Genomic DNA, 23,360 nt, shown 5'->3' on the forward strand with positions numbered 1-23,360 from the left:
AGCCAACAGCACTACATCCACGGCCGGCCAGCTGCGAAGGCAACCTGCAGCTGAAAGACTGATGGAGCAAGGCTTCCTCGAACCAGCATCACCCCCTGCAAGGCCCATCTGCAAACAGCAAGGGCCCAGCAGCCTTTGCAAGCTGGACAAGTGATTTTCCAGATGGTGAGACCTGCCTCTCCTCAGGGCAAGGATGTGACTGGCGTCAGCATCAGTCTTGCAGAGCCCGTCCCCGTGCGAGGAGTCCCGCTGGAGCCGCTGCCAGAGGGCTGGGGAGGGAGGGCCATGGGGGTGCGGGGTGGCAGCGACAGCCAAAGCAACATTTTTTTCCTAACTTGTGTTTTACTGGTTTTTTTTTTGTAAATAATACCGTTTCCCTCGGTGTTGCACCACACAGCCCTTTATAAATAAAACAAACCCCGGCGTAAGAAGCCTGGCACGGCGGAAGATGTTAGGTGCCCTGGTGGCTTGAATGAGCATGGGACGAGCGGCCCCCAGGCGCTGCAGGAGGGCACGGGCGGGTGGCCCTGGCAGGCAGGGAGCCCCGCCGCAGGCTTGCCGCCCTCCCGCTCCCACCCCTCGGTGCCGCTGCGCAGCTTTCACGTCACCCTCGGTACAGGGGACAGGCATCTGTCTGCTCCGGCTGCCGTCGGTCCATCCCGGCAGCGGGCAGGGCGATGCCGTGCCCTGCTGAGCCTCGCCGTCCCTCGGCTTTCACTACATCCTCTTCATGCTGACTTGGGTTCAGCTAAAAAGAGGATCTTTGCATCTCCTTGGCAGCTCCAGACGGTGTCCTGACGATTCAGTCAGGCCCCGCTTAGCTGAGCTAAAGCAGGAGAATAAAAAGCATCCTGTGACTCAATAAGGTTTTCCTTAAGCAAGTCTCCGACAACAATGTAAGAGCCTGAAATGTGCTAATAAACTGATTTAGTGATTCGGCTGCCGCGTCAAATAGCTTAGTTTGCTTTCAGCAAACATGAAAGGAATCTGTTCGTGGGTCTTGTCTGTTAGGTGGTGATCCTCAAGACACTGACACACCTCCAGCTTTTACTGCCAGACATCAGTTGGGGCGAGGAGGGAAAGCAGGTCTGTGCAGGATCTCAGCCTGCAGGTTCTCTGCCTGCAGCACCTCTGCCTGCAGCACCTCTGCCTGCCGCACCTCTGCCTGCAGGATCTCTGCCTGCAGGATCTCTGCCTGCAGGATCTCTGCCTGCAGCACCTCTGCCTGCAGCACCTCTGCCTGCAGCACCTCTGCCTGCAGGATCTCTGCCTGCAGGACCTCTGCCTGCAGCACCTCTGCCTGCAGCACCTCTGCCTGCAGGATCTCTGCCTGCAGGTTCTCTGCCTGCAGCACCTCTGCCTGCAGCACCTCTGCCTGCAGGATCTCTGCCTGCAGCACCTCTGCCTGCAGGTTCTCTGCCTGCAGCACCTCTGCCTGCAGGATCTCTGCCTGCAGCACCTCTGCCTGCAGGATCTCTGCCTGCAGGACCTCTGCCTGCAGGATGTCTGCCTGCAGGACATCTGCCTGCCGCACCTCTGCCTGCAGCACCTCTGCCTGCAGGATCTCTGCCTGCAGGATCTCTGCCTGCAGCACCTCTGCCTGAAGGATCTCTGCCTGCAGGATCTCTGCCTGCAGCACCTCTGCCTGCAGCACCTCTGCCTGCAGGATCTCTGCCTGCAGCACCTCTGCCTGCAGGATCTCTGCCTGCCGCACCTCAGCCTGCAGGTTCTCTGCCTGCAGCACCTCTGCCTGCAGGATCTCTGCCTGCAGCACCTCTGCCTGCAGGACCTCTGCCTGCAGGATCTCTGCCTGCAGCACCTCTGCCTGCAGCACCTCTGCCTGCAGGATCTCTGCCTGCAGCACCTCTGCCTGCAGGATCTCTGCCTGCCGCACCTCAGCCTGCAGGTTCTCTGCCTGCAGCACCTCTGCCTGCAGGATCTCAGCCTGCAGGTTCTCTGCCTGCAGCACCTCTGCCTGCAGCACCTCTGCCTGCAGGATCTCTGCCTGCCGCACATCTGCCTGCAGCACCTCTGCCTGCAGCACCTCTGCCTGCAGGATCTCTGCCTGCAGGACCTCTGCCTGCAGGATCTCTGCCTGCAGGACCTCTGCCTGCAGGATCTCTGCCTGCAGGATCTCTGCCTGCAGGATCTCTGCCTGCCGCACCTCTGCCTGCAGCACCTCTGCCTGCAGCACCTCTGCCTGCAGGATCTCTGCCTGCAGCACCTCTGCCTGCAGGTTCTCTGCCTGCAGCACCTCTGCCTGCAGGATCTCTGCCTGCAGCACCTCTGCCTGCAGGATCTCTGCCTGCAGGACCTCTGCCTGCAGGATGTCTGCCTGCAGCATCTCTGCCTGCCGCACCTCTGCCTGCAGCACCTCTGCCTGCAGGATCTCTGCCTGCAGGATCTCTACCTGCAGCACCTCTGCCTGAAGGATCTCTGCCTGCAGGATCTCTGCCTGCAGCACCTCTGCCTGCAGCACCTCTGCCTGCAGGATCTCTGCCTGCAGCACCTCTGCCTGCAGGATCTCTGCCTGCAGCACCTCTGCCTGCAGGATCTCTGCCTGCAGCACCTCTGCCTGCAGGATCTCTGCCTGCAGCACCTCTGCCTGCAGGATCTCTGCCTGCAGCACCTCTGCCTGCAGCACCTCTGCCTGCAGGATCTCTGCCTGCCGCACCTCTGCCTGCAGGATCTCTGCCTGCAGCACCTCTGCCTGCAGCACCTCTGCCTGCAGGATCTCTGCCTGCAGCACCTCTGCCTGCAGGATCTCTGCCTGCAGCACCTCTGCCTGCAGCACCTCTGCCTGCAGGATCTCTGCCTGCAGCACCTCTGCCTGCAGGATCTCTGCCTGCAGCACCTCTGCCTGCAGCACCTCTGCCTGCAGGATCTCTGCCTGCCGCACCTCTGCCTGCAGGATCTCTGCCTGCAGGATCTCTGCCTGCAGCACCTCTGCCTGCAGGATCTCTGCCTGCAGGACCTCTGCCTGCAGGATCTCTGCCTGCAGGACCTCTGCCTGCAGGATCTCTGCCTGCAGGATCTCTGCCTGCAGGATCTCTGCCTGCCGCACCTCTGCCTGCAGCACCTCTGCCTGCAGCACCTCTGCCTGCAGGATCTCTGCCTGCAGCACCTCTGCCTGCAGGTTCTCTGCCTGCAGGACCTCTGCCTGCAGGATGTCTGCCTGCAGGATCTCTGCCTGCCGCACCTCTGCCTGCAGGATCTCTGCCTGCAGCACCTCTGCCTGCATGATCTCTGCCTGCAGGATCTCTGCCTGCAGCACCTCTGCCTGCAGCACCTCTGCCTGCAGGATCTCTGCCTGCAGGATCTCTGCCTGCAGCACCTCTGCCTGCAGGATCTCTGCCTGCAGCACCTCTGCCTGCAGCACCTCTGCCTGCAGGATCTCTGCCTGCAGCACCTCTGCCTGCAGCACCTCTGCCTGCAGGACCTCTGCCTGAAGGATGTCTGCCTGCAGCACCTCTGCCTGCAGCACCTCTGCCTGCAGGATCTCTGCCTGCAGCACCTCAGCCTGCAGCACCTCTGCCTGCAGGATCTCTGCCTGCAGGATCTCTGCCTGCAGCACCTCTGCCTGCAGGTTCTCTGCCTGCAGCACCTCTGCCTGCAGCACCTCTGCCTGCAGCACCTCTGCCTGCAGGATCTCTGCCTGCAGCACCTCTGCCTGCAGGATCTCTGCCTGCAGGATCTCTGCCTGCAGCACCTCTGCCTGCAGGATGTCTGCCTGCAGCACCTCTGCCTGCAGGATCTCTGCCTGCAGCACCTCTGCCTGCAGCACCTCTGCCTGCAGGATCTCTGCCTGCAGGATCTCTGCCTGCAGCACCTCTGCCTGCAGGATCTCTGCCTGCAGGATCTCTGCCTGCAGCACCTCTGCCTGCAGCACCTCTGCCTGCAGCACCTCTGCCTGCAGGATCTCTGCCTGAAGGATCTCTGCCTGCAGCACCTCTGCCTGCAGCACCTCTGCCTGCAGGATCTCTGCCTGCAGCACCTCTGCCTGCAGGATCTCTGCCTGCAGCACCTCTGCCTGCAGGATCTCTGCCTGCCGCACCTCAGCCTGCAGGATCTCTGCCTGCAGCACCTCTGCCTGCAGGATCTCTGCCTGCCGCACCTCTGCCTGCAGGATCTCTGCCTGCAGGATCTCTGCCTGCAGCACCTCTGCCTGCAGCACCTCTGCCTGCAGGATCTCTGCCTGCAGGATCTCTGCCTGCAGCACCTCTGCCTGCAGGATCTCTGCCTGCAGGATCTCTGCCTGCAGCACCTCTGCCTGCAGCACCTCTGCCTGCAGGATCTCTGCCTGCAGGATCTCTGCCTGCAGCACCTCTGCCTGCAGCACCTCTGCCTGCAGGATCTCTGCCTGCAGCACCTCTGCCTGCAGGATCTCTGCCTGCAGCACCTCTGCCTGCAGCACCTCTGCCTGCAGGATCTCTGCCTGCAGGATCTCTGCCTGCAGCACCTCTGCCTGCAGCACCTCTCCCTGCAGTACCTCTGCCTGCAGGATCTCTGCCTGCAGGATCTCTGCCTGCAGCACCTCTGCCTGCAGGATCTCTGCCTGCAGGATCTCTGCCTGCAGCACCTCTGCCTGCAGCACCTCTGCCTGCAGGATCTCTGCCTGCAGCACCTCTGCCTGCAGCACCTCTGCCTGCCGCACCTCTGCCTGCAGGATCTCTGCCTGCAGCACCTCTGCCTGCAGCACCTCTGCCTGCAGGATCTCTGCCTGCAGCACCTCTGCCTGCAGGACCTCTGCCTGCAGGATCTCTGCCTGCAGCACCTCTGCCTGCAGGATCTCTGCCTGCAGGATCTCTGCCTGCAGGATCTCTGCCTGCAGCACCTCTGCCTGCAGGGTCTCTGCCTGCAGCACCTCTGCCTGCAGGATCTCTGCCTGCAGCACCTCTGCCTGCAGCACCTCTGCCTGCAGCACCTCTGCCTGCAGGATCTCTGCCTGCAGGATCTCTGCCTGCAGCACCTCTGCCTGCAGGATCTCTGCCTGCAGCACCTCTGCCTGCAGGGTCTCTGCCTGCAGGATCTCTGCCTGCAGCACCTCTGCCTGCAGGATCTCTGCCTGCAGCACCTCTGCCTGCAGCACCTCTGCCTGCAGGGTCTCTGCCTGCAGCACCTCTGCCTGCAGGATCTCTGCCTGCAGCACCTCTGCCTGCAGCACCTCTGCCTGCAGGATCTCTGCCTGCAGCACCTCTGCCTGCAGGATCTCTGCCTGCAGCACCTCTGCCTGCAGGATCTCTGCCTGCAGGATCTCTGCCTGCAGCACCTCTGCCTGCAGGATCTCTGCCTGCAGCACCTCTGCCTGCAGGATCTCTGCCTGCAGGATCTCTGCCTGCAGCACCTCTGCCTGCAGGATCTCTGCCTGCAGCACCTCTGCCTGCAGGATCTCTGCCTGCAGGATCTCTGCCTGCAGCACCTCTGCCTGCAGCACCTCTGCCTGCAGGATCTCTGCCTGCAGCACCTCTGCCTGCAGGATCTCTGCCTGCAGGATCTCTGCCTGCAGCACCTCTGCCTGCAGGATCTCTGCCTGCAGCACCTCTGCCTGCCGCACCTCAGCCTGCAGGATCTCTGCCTGCAGCACCTCTGCCTGCAGGGTCTCTGCCTGCAGCACCTCTGCCTGCAGGATCTCTGCCTGCAGCACCTCTGCCTGCAGCACCTCTGCCTGCAGGATCTCTGCCTGCAGCACCTCTGCCTGCAGGATCTCTGCCTGCAGCACCTCTGCCTGCAGGATCTCTGCCTGCAGGATCTCTGCCTGCAGCACCTCTGCCTGCAGGATCTCTGCCTGCAGCACCTCTGCCTGCAGGATCTCTGCCTGCAGGATCTCTGCCTGCAGCACCTCTGCCTGCAGGATCTCTGCCTGCAGGATCTCTGCCTGCAGCACCTCTGCCTGCAGGGTCTCTGCCTGCAGCACCTCTGCCTGCAGGATCTCTGCCTGCAGGATCTCTGCCTGCCGCACCTCTGCCTGCAGGATCTCTGCCTGCAGGATCTCTGCCTCCGCGACACTAAAGCTCACAGATGCCTGTGCATAAAATGCAGCTGTGGAGGCACCTGACAGCGCGAGCGGGACAGTTGTGCGGTCACTCATCTGCAAGGGAGGCGTTAGCACGGGGGTGGGCTGCAGCTGTGAGGGTGGGCGCTGGTGGTGGGCAGGCAGCTCGCTGCCCCGGCCCTACGCACCCCAGCCCGCTTCCCGGCTCTGCCTCCCTCCCGGAGGCCGGCAAAGCTGCGGAGGCCGCGCCGTGCCGGGGCTCCCCCCGCGCAGACCCTCACCTCCGGGAGGGCCTGATCCCCCCACGTGCGCCCAGTGAAAATGTCTCCGGCTCTGCTCGCAACTGCCGAACCTCAGCCACCACGCTGCCCTGCAGAGACCTCCTACACCCCCCGCTAAAGCCCGGCTCTGCTCTTCTTCTAATTAGCTTTTCCAGCCCAGGTTCGTACCTGCTGCCTTGTGCTGGCAGCTGTTTGACACGCACCCGCCCCCCAGACTGAAGCATTGCGGTTAAACCCCCGCTTCCCCAGCCTAACGCAAATGCACACCAAATTCAGAGCAGCTCAGGCGACTAATGAATTGTAAAAGATTTTCTACTTCATGTACCTGCCTGTAAAGCTGAACAGAGCTGTACCTCAGTGCAGTTATTCAGTATTTTCAATATATGTGTCCAGAAATCAAATTTTCCTGTTTTCCTATTGTGCTTTTATGCATGTGAGCATGAAGGTGCCATCTGTTATTGATATATAGGACCCCATAAACATGCAGATTGATTCTCCTGGCTTACATAGGATAATCATTTAGCTTTGTTTGTATTAAACAGGAACAGGTTGATTTAATCCCTACACTAATGCAGTGAAAACCCTTCAGGCTTCTGCAGATAAGGAAGGATGCTTTGGACCAAATCATCTGAAATGGTACATCTGATGTTTGGAGCTCAGATACAGGAAAGTCCAAGTCTGGACTCAACTGCTTTGCTAAACTGCAGCTTTATTTTCTGTCTCTGGAAGGCAAACGGATGCTGCGCGCTCAGGGGCTTCATTTAACAGCGGCACATCTTGCACCAAGAGGCAAAGCTGATCGAGATGATCTTTGCCCACGTCTGACGAGACCGCACGGCTTACGGGCCGCAGCCGCTGCCAGGACCTTCCCATCAGCCGTGCCCCCGCGGCGGCGCATCCCGGCCCCATCCCAACCGCAGCCCAGTGCTTCGGCCGGAGTCGGCGGCAGCAAACCCCTCTGCAGCCAGGAGCGCTCGCCACGCGCCGCCGCGAAACGCTCCCACCTTCCAGCCGCCCTTTGCAAACCCACGACACGCCTGCACCTCCCAGAGGGCTGCGCGCGGCGCCTCTCCCAGCACCCCCAGTGGAAATACCCCTCCACAGACCTGTAAATTTTACTGCGGAAAACATGCCATTTTATGCCTTCGCTACCAGGCAGAGATTAAAGAGGGAGCTTATATTCGCAGGCAATCTGTTCACCTGGAAAGGGCTGTGTTGCAAGAGTCAAACCCCTCCATATGGGACGGAAAATGGCTGATGGTTTGTGGCAGCGCCTGCGTGCACGCAGACGCTCTGCCACGGGAGCCTGGCTCCTGCGCGCCAACCCAGAGCTCACGAGAGCAAAGCTGAGCTACCGGCACCGCGGAAACAGCAGTTCCGACATCAGCCTTCGGAAGAAAATCCAAGTTGACAGCAGAGGAGGGAAATGCTCCATTTGATCCGCTAATTCGTGCTGACTGTCGAGTCAAGGAGCCGTGTTCTGGTTAACTCTCCATTTTGCTTCCCGGCCAACTATCTGTGATTAACGCCTGTTTCTTGGCTTGGGCTGATACAAGCTTTCAGGATCAAATGCTTTTCATCTCTGAGCTGTGCAACAGTAAGCGATGACCGGCACCCGCACGCCGGAGTGAAACCGCGTGGGAACAACAGAATTGTTTTGGGGAGCCTGGCAGTGAAATACCGAACCCTTCGTGCTCAGGAGCAGCCGCTTCTCCAATTGCTTGCTCTCCGGGCTGGTGTAAGGCTGGTCTTGTGCCCTCCTGGAAGAGCTACCAGGCACCAACACAAAGAGCACGGCTCCAACGGCCCTGTGGTTAATTGAGACGTATTTTACTGTATTCCAGGGAAAAGGTAGGTTGTTTCCAGCTTAGTGACAGTTCGTAAATACCGCACATATTTTTAATTAAACTGCCCGGTGTAGCAGTTTGGTGGTGGCAAAGAATGTCAGGAATTTTTGTGCGCTCCCCTGAAACAACAGTTGTGCAAAGGGAACCACCACTTCGCTGCAAAAAAACCCAAACCACCCCAATAATTTATCAAGAGCAAAGCTCTCCATGCATGGCTAAATGTCCTCCCATGCAGCCTCACATTTCCTAAAGTGAGAAAAGCCATTACAGCTACACCCAGCAGACGTTTCAGTCACGGTCTCTTCTCATCTATTTACAGCATTCGCGTTTTGACTGATGCAGCAGCAAACAAAGCCGACAGCGAGCCCCGTCCCTGCCCCAGCCTCCACTCCCTTGCAAGCACCGCTCCCTCCCTCGGGCACCGCGGGGATAACGGCATTCAGCATCACCAAGCACCTTCCCTCCCTCCTGCCCGGCCAGGGACATGGTGACTATCCCCTTGCGTCCCAAGCGACAGCAGCAAGAGGAATGAGAGAGGGTGAGAAGGTCTGTGGGAGCTCCCCCTTCGACCACAATGTGGTTTCTGAATTAAGGACTTGGTTTTACTACATTCTGCTGAGGGCGCGTGCCGGGCGGCCTGGACAGCATCCCCTGCCTGTGCCCGCTCCAGGCGGGGAGCACCTGCAGCAGCTTTTCCCCACGGGACAAGCAAATGCTCCTCTTCAACACCAGCTCTGAATCCTGGCAACACCGGGAAGAGGCTTTGAAATGCCACAGTGGGAGCGTTAAGCGCAAGATGTGTCATTTGTAGGTAGAAACACTATTTTGAGATATAGAACATTCAGATGTTTTAAATATTAACTATTAAAAGCAAACATATTTTAGGTTCCTACACAAACACGTATTTATAGCGCTGTTTGACACTGGCTGGCTGAGATGAGGCTCAGTCCCAAGCAATAACCACATGCAACAGGGCCGAGCCAGCCTTTATTCATCACAACCCTAATTAATTCAGACTGCGTTTAAGTCTTGCCCAGGCCCAGCCCACAGAGAGCTCAGGACACCGGGCAACGCAGAGCTTCACTGCAATTTAGGAGATACGATGACGAAAATGCTGCTCTGACCCAAGAGAGACGCAGACCAGCACTGAACTCCAGGTGCCCCTAAAGGGCAACTCACCGCAGTGAAACGGAAGCCTCTGCAGGATGAAGGCTTTGTATCTGATTTTAGGAAAACTATTCAGAAATCACACTCGTTTTCTCTAGGCATCGTTCTTCTTTCCAGGCAGATATGTACAAAGCTCCGCTGTTGGTACCTAACGGGGAGGAGGGTCTCCGGGCAAACGCCCTCAACTCCCACGTCCCACCCAAGGCTCCCATCGTCTCCCGGCCTTCACCTGAGCAAAGACAGGCCAGCCCTCGCGGCCTGGCTGCGCTTCTGCTCCGTGAGGCGCAACGGCAGAGCGGATCGAGGTGTAATTTGTCACTGGTTTTAGTACATAGACGTGAAGCGGCACGAGCTGCGGGCCTAGGAGCGGAGAGCGCGGGCCCCAGAGCACGATGGGGTGTTGGCAGGTTCCCCTCGCGCCGGGAGCCTGCCGCAGGGCAAGGGGGGCTGGGGCCCCCCGCGCGCGTAGGGCTGAGGTGCACGGACAGCGCTGCGCCCACCGGCCGCGCCCCTCCCTCCTCCAGACACCGACGGGCAGCCCTTACCCCTTTGCAGATTGCCACTGCCTCCTTGGACATGGACTTGGGGTAGGCTACGTTGTGCTCCATGATGGACTGGAAGAGCTCGTCTTCATCTTCCCCCTCAAAGGGAGCCTAGAGCAAAGCAAACAGAGGCTCAGCGGCATCTCGTGATCTTTGAGCTTCCATTTGCTGCTGCGATCCTCGGCCACGGCACCAGCCCCGGCCGCGCGGCGACTCGTGTCTCAGCCTCGCGGTCCCCGGGGCTGCATCCACGGCTCCATCTCCCGCACGGAGGGGACGGCCTCCCGCCGGGTGCCAGCAACAAAACAAATTACACATCAGCATATGCTCGCAACGGAATTTAACTCAATCCCGTGGGAATCAATTAAAATTCAATTACCTGGCCAGCTAACATTTCATAGAGCAGGACTCCAAACGCCCACCAATCCACGGACTTCCCATAGGGCTGATAAGCAATTATCTGAAAACAACACAAACAGCAGGATTACGCTCCCATTTTTAACCTGTTGGCACAATGCAAACCGATTTCAAGCTGCGGTCCAGGTCAGATGGACAAGGTTATTTACTGAGACACCAGTCCCTGAACGGCAGGAAATTGCAATTATAAACAGAACCCATGACAGGGGAAGGGTTCAGTAACTTCAAAAAAAATCATCAGCCTTCAGATGTGCACTAAATATTAGGAAAAACCAGAGTATTCACTGATTTCAGACAGATTCATTCTGATTCAAACAGAATATTGGCGTGTTTGTTGTGCTCCTGCAGACTCATCACCGCCAGGCGCGTCGGAGCCGGGGCAGCAGCCGTTCTTGCACGTCGGGAACTTTTTTCCGCTGAATTCAGTGCAGTTGCTTCGAAATAACAACACAGAATTTGGCCCTCCGCGGATGCTACGAGGCCCTTTAAAGGAGACTTGCAGCACACGGGTAGCCAAAACCCTGTGCATTCCAGGCTGCCGGTTTGCTTTATATTATTTATTGCAGGACACCCCTCACAAAATAAGGTAATAACCAATGGCCCCCCCCTTCCCTGAGCAATGTGGTTGTTTGGAGTCAGGGTACCGCTTCGGGGGTCCCTCCACGTGCAGCACGGCCGGGCTGCGGCGGGAGGCTGCAGCCACACCTGAAGGGGAGCAGCGACACGTCCAGCCCAGGGAGCGCAGAAGGAGCCGGCCCCCCACGGGCACCTTTCTGCTTTGAAGGGTCTTTCAAGCTCCAGTTCATTTGCTGGGATGCTGCTGCTGCTGCCGGGCGTCATTTCAGCGCTTGGGGTTTGACAGGCCTCGGGCTTTGCCATCTGTTACTTAATGCAAAACAATTACGCACTTTATTCATCCTAATCACAGAATTCTATCCTGCAAAGATTCCTCTACTTGAGCACAAACGCAAATGGTATGCTAATCACAGGATTGCGTACACGGCAACCCGGCCCCGGAGGCCGGCTCCTGCCGTTGTACCCCTGCTCCCGAGCCAGGCTCAGGTCCCGCGGCTCCGGGCAACCTCCAGAGCCCTCATGTTCGGCCCCCCCTGCCCTTGCAAAAGACGTCCGCAGCGTCCAGCGCGGTCCGACCAGGAGGTAGGCCAAGGTGCAGGTCAGGTGCTGCCTCCCCGCCTAAGAAAAGACTTCCATCCCGTGAAGGCATCAGCGCCGAGCCGCGGTTAGAGAACACGAGCGACGCCAGCCTTCTCTTCTGTCCCCTTCTCTTCTGTCGCCCAGACGCGGCGACACGACCCTCGCTGCCTCGGCAGCGTCCCGCAGCCTGGCCAGACCCTTCCCGCTGGGAGCAGGCGTCGAGCCGCAGCTCTGAAACACCTCCCACTTGCTCTTTAGATGACTTACGAGTGCTCTGGGCAATTTAGGTGTGAACTGTTCACACTATAAAAGGCCTTTAAAAGAAAATAGTACTTAGAAGGAATCCTTGCAGAAAAGCAGTCTCTGTAAACTGAAGTCGCCGACTGCCCCTTAGGGAAGGTCAAAGCCCAACAGCTGAAGAACACGTTTTGTTCAGAAGAGGTGATGCACGCGGGGTCACCTGCGCTCGGTACCCGTCGCCTTGGCACGCAGAGCTGCGGCTTAGAACATAAAAAGCCCTGAAGATGGGTCAAGCAAATCGCAGGACCTGTTCACCCTGCAGACACGTTGGCTTGAGAACATCGCAGCTTCCTAACGGGGTCCGGCAGGTCCAGCAGGAGGGCCCTGGAGCGGAGCTCCACGCGGGGACCGCGGCGCTGCGGCGGGCTTGGCCACCCAGCTGGAGACCGCGCCAGAACGGCATGCCCCGGTTCTAGGCACAAAGTAGGGGATGTGTATATTCTGTCTTTTGAGACCCGCTGGTACCCGGCTTTAACACCATTCCGGGGTACTGCAGCGATTTGCGCCCTGATTTCCCATCTTCTGTTTTTCTTTTGGAATAAAAAATTATAGCAAGCAGAAGGAAACAAAAGTGTAAGTGATAACGCTCAGGCAAATACCAAGAGAACTGGTCACTTGTCCTGCTTTGGAAGAGTATTAATGACACCCAGCAACTGAGCTACGAACCAGCAGGGCACCAGCATTAACCTTGGTAGGATGAGGATACGTAATACCCATTTGAACAAGTACCTAAAGACCGCTCTGGCTGCAGCAAAACACCATGTGGTTCAGCATAAAGCACATCTAACTATGTCCTAGCAAAGAGAATCGTCTTCTCTAAGATATTTAAATGAATAAATATTCATCTCATCATTGAAAATTCAGCAGAGTGAGAAGATTTTAGAGGGGTATTTTTATGTTAAGGGAACAGGTATTTGGGAATAATTACCTACCTGAATTTCCCAAGTCTGACATTAAATTGCACCCCTACCGCACGTCACGTAAGCGTCATATGTGACTTCATCACGTGAGTAATAACAAAACGCAAAATAATTTTGGAGTCATCTAGAGCCGTATAAAGGGAGCCTCTCCTCATCAGGCACACGGCCCTTCGCTGCACGCAGCAAGCTGGAGAGATCTAAAGAGTCCCACTTCACATGGAAATATTACCCAGTGACAATTCCGTTCTTCCCCAGCGGTGACGCCGTGCTGGGAGCGGCTGTCACACGGGCGAGGGGCGAAGCCGGGCTCCTGGGCTCATCTTTTCCAGGAGCGAGGACGCCTGTGAGGAGCAGCCCTTGGTGGGTTTGAGCGTGCCAAGGGTCAGACAGGCACGGGGACACCAGCGGCACAAAAACACCCCCAAGGGGGAAAACGCTGCAGGGAGACCAGCACGGAGGATTTTTTGAACTTTGAGGCTGAAGCAGGGCACGCAGCCGAACGGAGAGGCAGATCCAGCATCGCCGCTTCCAGCTGTAGCCTTCTGGGGGGACGGACAGTGCTGAGGGGATGGACTTTCCGGGCGGATGGTGAATTCACTAATGCCCCTGTTTCTATCAGAAAGCTGCCCGCAGCAAAGCCACCCCATGGAAAAGAGCATCAGGCAGGCTGCTGGAAGATGTACAGAGCATCTACTGCCTTTCTGCGTCTCCTACCTCAGGTGCAATGTAGTCCGGAGTGCCGCAGAAGGTCTTGGTAGTCACCCCGTCCCAGATGTTCTCCTTGCACATGCCGAAGTCTGCGATCTTTATGTGCCCCTCGCTATCCAGCATCACGTTGTCCAGCTTCAGGTCTCTACAAAGCCAAAGCGAAACGATTACACAAAAGACCACCCGCGAAGCCACCGGGCAAAGGAACACGTTTCCTGAGCCCAAGTGCTCTCTGGCACGTGAGCTCTGGCCTCGACTCACCCTCAGACTCTTTGGAGGAAAACGTTTGGGGAAATGAGGGAAAATAAGTCAGAGATCTGCCAGGATGAAGTGTTTAGCTCACTTTTAACCCACAGCAACCCCATGCTGGGCAAATCGCTTTTAAGTGTATGACGGAAAACTCTCATCTAGCAAGGAGACAGCTTTAATAGAATTTTTTTTTGCGCCTATGGAAATCAGAGTGTACTTAAAGCTCACCAGCACTGAAGGAGTACCTGCTCAGCAGAAGCCCCTGCATCACCTCTGCTGTGCTCCCCCACGAAAACACAAATCAGCCGTGCTTCTCTCTGATCCGTGCCCGCGGAATAGCTGTTAGTTATACCCAACCCTGCAGGAGCTTTGCTCTTCCGCACAAATCGAAGAGACAGTTTCAGCTGTAAAGCTCCCGAGCCAGCTCCCGGCCCTGACCGGCCCCCCAGAGGTGGCTGCTCCAGCCTGAAGGATGGTTTTGCAGCAAACACTCGGTATTTCAACAAGGAGAAGTGTAAGATCATGCACCTGGGAAAACATAATCCGGGAGTGCAGCACAGCCTGGGACCCACCTGGCTGGAGAGCAGCTCTGTGGGGAGGGACCTGGGGGTCCTGGTGGACAGAAAGCTCAACGAGTGAACAGTGGCTGCTGCGGCCGAGAAGGCCAACAGGGTGCTGGGCTGCATCAAAAAGGGCATCGCCAGCAGAGAGAAAGAAGTCATTGTTCCGCTCTGCTCAGCGCTGGTCAGGCCACCCCTGGAGTGCTGTGTCCAGTTCTGGTCCCTTCTATACAAACAGGAATGGCCAGGCTGGAGGGGGTCCAGAGAGGGGCCACCAGGATGATCACAGGACTGGGAAGCTGCCATACGAGGATGGGCTGGGAGAGCTGGGTTTGTTCAGCCTTGAGAAAAGGAGGCTCAGAGGGGATCTCATCCCCATGTACCAGCACTTAAGGGGCAGCTACAGAGAAGGTGGAGACTCCCTTTTTACACGGAGTCCCATGGAGAGGACAAGGGGGATGGACACAAGTTGCTCTTGGGGAGATTCCGATTGGGCACGAGGGGGACATTTTTCACAGTGAGGCCAGTCACCACTGGAATAATCTCCCCAGGGAAGGGGTTGGCTCGGCCACGTTGGGCACCTTCAAGAGTCGGCTGGGCAGGGTGCTGGGCCGACTTGTCTAGGCTGGGCTCTTCCTAGAGAGGTTGGACTAGATGGTCCCTGAGGTCCCTGCCAGCCTGGGACTCTGTGACTCTGGGATTCTGTGATTTCAGGTGCAGTTTCTGCATTACCAGCCGCGTAATTACTGTGCAGGTCCGTGACCTGTGCCGTTCCTGCCTTATGTTCTATGCAGGGAAGCATTACTCAGAGGTCTCCATTTCCATATCGGAGCATGTCTGCGAGATTTCCCTTGCCCGAGGGCGACAGTAGGTGACAAGGCAGGTGACAGAGCGGCACCTTGGTGCAGGCACAGGCTGTGCCCTGCCCGCCCGTCAGCTCGGGGCAGAGCAAACGCACATCGCGCATCGCAGCGCGGGCCTCAAGGGCACGCCGTGGCTGCGTGAGCCCTCTTAGAGACCCCACGACATACCCCACTGGGAGCAGCCTGCTCAGCAGAGCTGTGGGGCTGCGCAGGGCATGAGGCTTAACTTTGTTAAGTAAGAGCCCAACAACAGGAACAGCATAATTTACATAATCTTGCTGGTTTTTTAAGGCTGTTTTTTCCAATTATTGTGTCAGCGCTTAGAACCCCGACGGGCCAAAGGCAGATGGACACGAGCCTGGTTGCGGGGGAAGGAAGGAAGAAGGGGCACTGGGGACCAGCAGACCTAGAATCTCTCTGTAGCGGCTGATGGCAAAAAACATCCCTCACGTCAGGCTTGCTCCACTCCTTTCATCTTCGGAACAGTCTTCAGCATCTCGTAACTTCGGCAGCACAGCTGGCATTTCTTTTTGCAAAGCAGTTAATGGTATCTGACACTCATTAGGATGCTCTGCTCTACCTCGGGCTCTGGGAATACGCCTAGGCAGGGAAGAGCAGCAGCAGACTAGTTTCAGCGCTTAAGCAGCAGCCTCAGAGCCCGGTCCGGCACTTGGCAGTGACCTAGCTAGCTCTGGATGCTATCATCACACCACGAATGGAAAAGAAGTTTTAGTGCCTGAACCAGAAGTGACACACTCGCACTCCAGATCTCAGAATAAGCCATTCATAAGAACTTACTCTAGTATTAATGGTAAGAAAATAGTGCCCTGCAGCAAAATGCGTGGCTTAGAATTGGTCCACGCTGCCAGCGAGCATTTGTGTCATAGGGAGAGAAACGTGTGAAACAGAGGCAAGAGGGGAACCAGAGCTGCCTTCCTGTAGAACGGCGACAAAGACAAGAACCTTCTCAAGTCCCAGCGACACCAGGAGGCTCCCAGCTCCGTTTCGGGACAGGCAGGTGCCGGCCCCCGCCTGCGGCACGAGCAGGGAGGGGAGCCCCGCGGTCCGTCGCAGAGCCGGCAGCGGGGCTGCGGGAGCCCTGCGGAGCACCGCACTCGTCGCATCGCTCCGGCTGTGGCTGGAGATCTCGGGGGAAGAGAGGAAGGAGGAACTTGCTCACCTACCGATAAATGATGCCTTTGCTCTGCAGAAAGAAGAGGCCAATGGCTATTTCTGCTGCGTAGAATCTGAAAGGAAAGGTTTAAAAGGAAGACTGATAATTAAAGGAGATGAATCAAAATGAAAACCTTCCAAATCCAATCGCACTAAATAAAACCCATTGGGCATACGTGACCAAAGGATAAAGACAGACACAACTTAAAACCACCAGACAAGTATCAGAGGAGAATGACAGAGCCCACCCTCTGCTCGCATCGGGTAGGGATGCGATCAGGTCGCTGGGGGCTAGCAGGGGGCTGTCACTTCTTGTTACACAAATTCTCATTAAGCGAGAGCTGGGATCTGCGGCTGTTCGTTACTGTGCGCTGGCAACGCGGCTTGAAAAGTTATCTGTCATCTCGGGGAGGCCGAGGAGATAACACGCACTGCCACCGCTTGCTTTGAAGAATATTCTGGGTCTCGGAGGACTCTGCCAGAGTGCAAAGCACTGGTCCAAACCCACCCGGGCTCTGCTCGCTGTTTGTGTCTTCTATTTAAGCATACGAAGGCTTTCACGAGCACATTCCGCGCTGCCCAGGTTACAGGGAGGAGGAGCCGAAAGCCACCAGTTAACGCTCGGGTTGGCGACCCCAGCAGAGGAGCCAAAGACCCAGCGTCCCCGGGGAAGGGCACGGGGCAGACCGGAGGCGTGCTGGCAGCACAGCGGGCTGGCAGCTCACCACGGGAAGCCTCCAAAGCTCCCTGCCTCGTGCTTTTATGAAGGTCAATAATTCCCCTATCACCAAGTGCCGATGTATCCCAAAGATGATCTGGAGGCACCAGCATCCTTGGCAACGGGCAAAGAATCATCCTGCATCTTCCCCTTCCTGCCATCCTCCCCTTCCCCCCCCCCTTTCTGCCCAGGACTTGCACCACAAAACCCTGTGCCTTGGACTATATTTCCAGCTATACGACAAAAGCACACCAAATACCTACCCTGAAGGTGCCAAACTAGGGCTACTGAACTTACACAGCATGTGGCTCTTTAAACCTCCCAACCTGCTGGATCTGGTACATTAAGTCCCCACCGTTCACATATTCCATCACAAAATACAAGCGATCCTAAAGAAAGAAAGCAAACAATTAGCAGCAGGATTATTAGAGCAGGGAATCTGCAGGACCATGGCAACTGAGAGCTCCAGCCTGTGTTTTCATGGCAATACAGTTATCACCACTGCCCTCCCCAAGGGGTGCAGGTGGAGCTCGTGCTCATACGGAGCCCATAAGGCAGATGCATTAATTCCTTTCCAACACCCCGGACTTAAGCCCTGCACCGCTGCAGATGGATCCGACGGAGAAGGCAAGTGGAGGAATTCCTAAACCAGAGGTTTTTCACTTCCCATTATTAAAATTGCTCTCATTCGCCACCGAGTCCGTTTTGCAGGGTGTTGGATCCGGCAGCTCCTTGCCGGCATTCCCCAGGCACCGCACGGCTTCAGTTACGAGAGGCGCGAGAGCCGCGAGCGGTTCCCACGGGGACCAGCCTCCGTGCGCCGGCAGCGACCAGGGCGGTTTGGCCAAGCACCACGAGGGACGTGTGTCGTTCCCAGCTCACCAGTCTCGCCCTCTCCCCGGGAGCAGCCTGCGGCACATGCCTGCAGGGGTCCCAGCAGCCCCCGGCCAAGCCGGGGAGGCAGGAGGAGGCTGCAGAGCCCCCCTCCCCACTCCCAGCAGCCTCAGCAGACCCCTCTCCCCGCTCCTCCCAGCCTGGTCCGAGGGTACACTTAATGTTCACACATGGGTAATTGATTAAGTAATTGTTAAGAGCAGAACAAACAGGTCAATCAGTGGCTGAATCAATTAAACCACTCGCTAGTAGGTGCGATCACAGCCACCTATACGCACACACTGACTTTGCCTCTGATGTGCCACGCGCGCTTTGCTTTCATTAATTAAGACTTTCCAGATTAAAGCACACCCCCCCTCTTCAACAGTGTGGCAGCCACGTAGGTTCAGGCCTAAGAGGTTCCCAAGCAAGCTTCTGAAGCGATGGGTTTCCCTCCGCACCGCGCTGCCCCCAGGGAAAGCCCAGCCGTGTGCAGGGGCAGGCTCGGGCTTGCACCGCAGCTGCCCTGGAGCCACGGCGACTGCCGTGAGCTGCTGGGGGTGTTGTATGCGCAGCACGGCTCCCGCATTCGTTGCCAGCGTTAGTCTTGCTGGATGTAAGCCCAGTCCTCTAAACATTGCTAGAAATCTGAGAAAGCGTGGGCCATGATCAGCCTCAAGGAGAGCAACAAGGCACGGAACAAGACCCTGGCGCTTCCACAAAGCTCAGAACTGTGGATTAATAAAACAAAAGCAGCTGGATCTTATCGTGCCACATCCCGAACAGGGCTCTAGCAAGAGCCCTGCAAGTCATGGGGGGCAAGCGGGAGCTCCACACCAGCAACACCTTTACCCCGGGGAATCCATGCCCTTGAAACACCACTTTCCTCTGTGTTTCACAGCTCTTTATTTTTTTTTTTTTAAATGGGAAACGGCTGTGAAGAAAATCGCAGAAGACTGCCAAAGCCACCAACCTAAACCTGCCGAGAGCACGGGACGTTGCTCAGGGAGGGAGAAGCGACAGCTCCGGACTACCGGAGTGCCTGCAGGCGCGGGACAGACTGCCGTCCGAGGGGGTCCTCCCTGCCCGCAGATACCCGTGCTCGGACCTGCGCGTGTGACAGGTATGGATGAGGACAGCAAAGCGCTGCGTAACGTCAGGCCTGGGTCACCCTTCTTACAGCAGGCAGCTTTCTGCAGCCTCCAAAGCGCGGTCGCGTGGGGCCTCGACGCCCAGAGGCGTCGCCCCAGCCCCGCGCCACCGAAGGAAGGAGGCGAAGGCTGGAGCCCCGTGAGAGCTTCGGGATTGCGGCGTTACATAATAATCCATAATGTTTCCCATTCTTCGTTTCCTCCTGAAATAAACCTTGCCATGCTTCTAACACAGGAAGGACAAGGAGCCCAGAAGATCTGCAAATGTGGGCATTACCATAATAAGGGTTACGGGGTAGCTCGGGTAATCAGCTCTTCCACCCCGGGCGCAGCAGAGCCTGGCGATGCTCAGCCCACCCCGACAGCGGCGTCCCCTCAAGGGCAATTAAATACGGTACCGAAGGGGCAATCAGGCTGTGTAAAACAGGTGGCGCTGATGGGGTAGAGAAGAGATTTCGGCTTATCAGAGGAGTGGGAATTTCGGTGCGTACCCCTCTGGAAATGACGGCCTCTGCCACGGCGTCGATACAGTTCAGCAGTTAGGCACGGGGCAAAGTCACCTTCAGCAGCCGCTGTCACGCTAGTCATCCTGTGACAGTAGCTGGAGAGGAAAGCAACACCGCGCTCGTTTGCAGCTGTTTCCTAAATATATCGATCAGCTTCAAGAAGGAAGAATATTAAAAAGATGGTCTCTTGAAACAGCCAGCTGAGCTCTAAAAAGCAGGATTTGAGCTTTCCTCATTTGGGTGGAGACGAGAATGCTGGTGCTTCAGAGGAAAAAAAAAATGTGTCATGAATAAAGCAGCCAGATGGCTGGGCAGCCTACAGGCTGGAAGAGAGGGATGGAAACGGAAAGCTCTCCTGGCTCTTGTCTACGGCAGAAAAGGATGGGGTCTGTCCAAGATTGGAGCATCCAAACTCACCGAGCAACAGCAAGTTACAGACACATAAATACCCCCTGCAGAGGCTTGCACGGAGCTGGTAAAACACGCACGCCCCTTCCTCGGGCAGCCACGGTGCAGCTCCCGGGCTCCTTCCGATGCCCTCCTCCTCATCAGCCACTCGTTGGGTTCCTCCTCCTGCCCGCCTCTCCTCTGTGCACGGGGTCAGAGCCAGGACCACAGCCGCGTTCCCCATCCACCCATTATTTATCATTCCTCTGTGTCACTGCTGCTGCTGAGCCCCAGAGGGAAGGGAGGTCGTCAGTGAAGGCATGGCTCACCCGGGGACACCGGGGGACACCGGCTCACCCCTCCTCCCGGGAGCCCAGGCTCAGACCCAGGACCTTTTTGGGGCAGAGCACCCCAAGATCCCTCAGCCGGACCAGCATGAGGCTTCCCTTGTCCTTCAGACCCAGGCAGGAGCTCTCCCACCGCTCCTCTTCACTCTCTAAAATGCAGATTTAGGGCTTTTCTCTCTCCCACCGGTCGCTGAACTAACAGCCCCGACTGAGAAGTGTGCTCCAGACGGTGCTCCCAGAAATCAGAGTGCTTTGTGCCAGCGTTTGATAATACACCCTGCTATACATTTTGATTACATTACAAATACGATTACTATTAAGCTACTATAGGTCTGCCAGGAATAATCCCGCGCTGACTCACTTCAGATGCCAGAGAGATGCTGTGTGAAATAGCTTCTCCTACCACATTCTGATTACTGTGCTGCAAAGCCGGTCCGCAGGCTTTAAATACACTGAATGTGTTTGGTAAATGAAATTTCTGGGATAATATTAAAATGTAATCCTCCTGGATAGCATTGTCATCGTGCCAAAGGACTCTGCTGATTCCCTCTCCCTGCTCCCGCTGACACGTACCTGGACGCTTTCATTCACAGGTTGCTCGACAGCTGCCCAGAGATCGCTTTAAAGGTCCCCCGTCCCCTTCCCCGCTCCCGATTTGGACAAACTCAATCACACGCCCGTTTCAAACTGAATTTCCTGCGGTTTGTATTAGGTCTCGCTCTCCAATTTTTGATCACAAGAATGAATACTGAGAAAAGCGCAGCCCTTTGCTATTGAATCATAACAGACATCACAGGTGGGGGGGGGGCACTGGAGGGGCTGGGAAATCACATCTAAAGCCATCAACAGCTCCCTGATAAAAAAAATCTCAGGGTGCAGATATTCTCCATTACAGCCTCCAGTTGAACACACACACACATTTTGTTCCTGGAGGCATTTTTTGCCAGGGAATCGGACAAGTTGCGAGGTTGCCAAGGCAGAAAATACGCGGCTGCTTCTGCAAGGGGAATGACACCCAGGAAAGAAACATGAATAAAAGTGAAGGCACGTTTTCAAGCAGCAGAGCAGAAATCCCTGCGGCTCCACCCGCGCTGCTCCCGGGCGCCCTGCAGCCACCCCGAGAGGCGCTGGTCCCGGATAACTGGTGACACTGGGTCTCTGGAAGAGGGTTTCTGCCCACAAACTCACCACCGCAGCGTTTTGCAAAGTGCCAGGCTCCCCCAGCTCAACGCTCAGGGCCCAGCAGGGTCCCCGGCCGGCTCTGCCCCGCGCCCCGGGACAAGCGGCGGCGGCGGCGGCACTTACCATCGTCTGAAAGCAGGAGTGGAGCTGGGTCAGGAACGGAGGCTTCCCAGAGAGAGCCAGGACGCGTTTTTCAACCATCGTGCACTCCACGTCGTCGTCCTGGATAACGACGTCCTTCTTCAAGATCTTAACGGCGTAGAGCTCGTCGGTGCCCTTCCTCTCCGCCAGCATCACCTGCGCGAGGGAGAGGACACACGCAGGATAAAGGCAAACGAGGGTCTGCAACGCTGCTAGTTTGCCACGGCCACTAGTTAAAAATAACGCTTGCTTATTATCCCGCGGCTCCCCTTACAGCCCTGAAAAGAGATTCGGGTGCCAAACGACGCAGAAAGCTACCAGCGGGATTTCCAAAATGAATTAGGAACCCTAAGTCTAACCAGTAACACGTCTACTTCCTCGCCACCTGATCACCTCGAGGCAGCCAGCCCGAGGGGTCTGCTGATGTCTGACTCACAGGTCACCCCTCAACACCTTTCACCCCCGAGTCGGGCCCCGGTTCGGCACCCTCAGGGTGCAAGCAGCGTCGGGGGAGGGCGCCGGGAGCCGGGACACAGAATCCATCATGTTACGAAGTGGTAAAAAAATTAAAGTAGAAAAAAGTTAGTATAAAGCCAATAGTAAGAAAAAGCCAGCAAGTTTTTCTCTGCCCCGCGCACGCCCTCCACAAGGCGCACAGCGATCAAATCCCAATTACGCGCTGCTCCATCCCCCAGCCAAAGCCCCTCTCACACAGAAGAATCTATGCAACCTTCCATTTTAAACCAGTTTCACCCATTTGCAGGTTTATTTATCGCAATAAATGGGATGCACTGCTTCTGCTGGTGCAAACTTCCCTCATTAATCACGTCGGTCCCAGTGAGCATCCCCAGACCGATCCACCACGCTCCATCAGTGTAAGCTGCTCCGCGGGCGGCCGGCAAAATAAACGGACTCTGAAAGCACACTTTGCTTCCCACTTTCCCCCCTCGCACTCTCTCATCCCGTTAGATCCGAGTGCTCGGTGGAAATGAACTGCTTTCCATTTGAAGGCGTCCGCAGAAATCCTCCAGTCGCATCGGCAACAGGAGTTTGGATGCTTTGAAAATAAATTATGAGAAGTCACATCAATGGGGTGGAACTGAAATGCATTTTGGAGCGTGGCAGGCTGGCAGAGGAAACACGAGCGGGTCTCACAGATGACTTATGAGACACTAAGACAGCAGAATTAACCCTCGCTGGCCCGAGGCAGATGACAAAGGGCCAGAGCCTCATGCTCCCCACCGCAACGTGCCCGGCTCTGTCACAGAGCCCCGAACCTCCCTGGGGAGCTGGAGCTCGGGCAGAGCCGGTCATGGGGCTCCCTCCTGGGCAGAGCAGCCCCCTTTTGGGTCTGGGAAGAAGGCACCAGGGTGCCAGCCCTGGGGCCGCCAGGCAGGGGACCAGCCCCAGGACTGGGGACAAGGCAGGGGACCAGCCCCAGGACTGGGGACAAGGCAGGGGACCAGCCCGAGGACTGGGGACAGGGCAGGAGACCAGCCCCAGGACTGGGGACAGGGCAGGGGACCAGCCCCAGGACTGGGGACAAGGCAGGGGACCAGCCCCAGGACTGGGGACAGGGCAGGAGACCAGCCCCAGGACTGGGGACAAGGCAGGGGACCAGCTCGAGGACTGGGGACAAGGCAGGGGACCAGCCCGAGGACTGGGGACAGGGCAGGGGACCAGCCCCAGGACTGGGGACAAGGCAGGGGACCAGCTCGAGGACTGGGGACAAGGCAGGGGACCAGCCCCAGGACTGGGGACAAGGCAGGGGACCAGCCCCAGGACTGGGGACAAGGCAGGGGACCAGCCCCAGGACTGGGGACAGGGCAGGGGACCAGCCCCAGGACTGGGGACAAGGCAGGGGACCAGCCCCAGGACTGG

At 57.1% G+C, this 23,360-nt stretch overlaps 1 protein-coding gene across 4 annotated transcripts in view; it reads right to left on the reverse strand.

The window, feature by feature from the left end:
• Positions 1-23,360, reverse strand: part of PRKCB (protein kinase C beta) — a 141,458-nt gene that overhangs the window by 21,150 nt on the left and 96,948 nt on the right. For all 4 annotated transcript variants that reach the window (XM_064461327.1, XM_064461326.1, XM_064461329.1 and 1 more), the window contains 6 exons: positions 21,462-21,635; positions 17,190-17,281; positions 16,186-16,248; positions 13,336-13,474; positions 10,209-10,289; positions 9,833-9,940 (listed from right to left, as the gene is read on the reverse strand). In XM_064461327.1, the coding sequence (XP_064317397.1) occupies positions 9,833-9,940; positions 10,209-10,289; positions 13,336-13,474; positions 16,186-16,248; positions 17,190-17,281; positions 21,462-21,635 (657 nt within the window). The remainder of the gene's footprint in view (positions 1-9,832; positions 9,941-10,208; positions 10,290-13,335; positions 13,475-16,185; positions 16,249-17,189; positions 17,282-21,461; positions 21,636-23,360) is intronic.

This window comes from Phalacrocorax carbo, chromosome 10 (genome assembly GCF_963921805.1).
Source record: "Phalacrocorax carbo chromosome 10, bPhaCar2.1, whole genome shotgun sequence".
Lineage (NCBI taxonomy): Eukaryota > Metazoa > Chordata > Aves > Suliformes > Phalacrocoracidae > Phalacrocorax > Phalacrocorax carbo.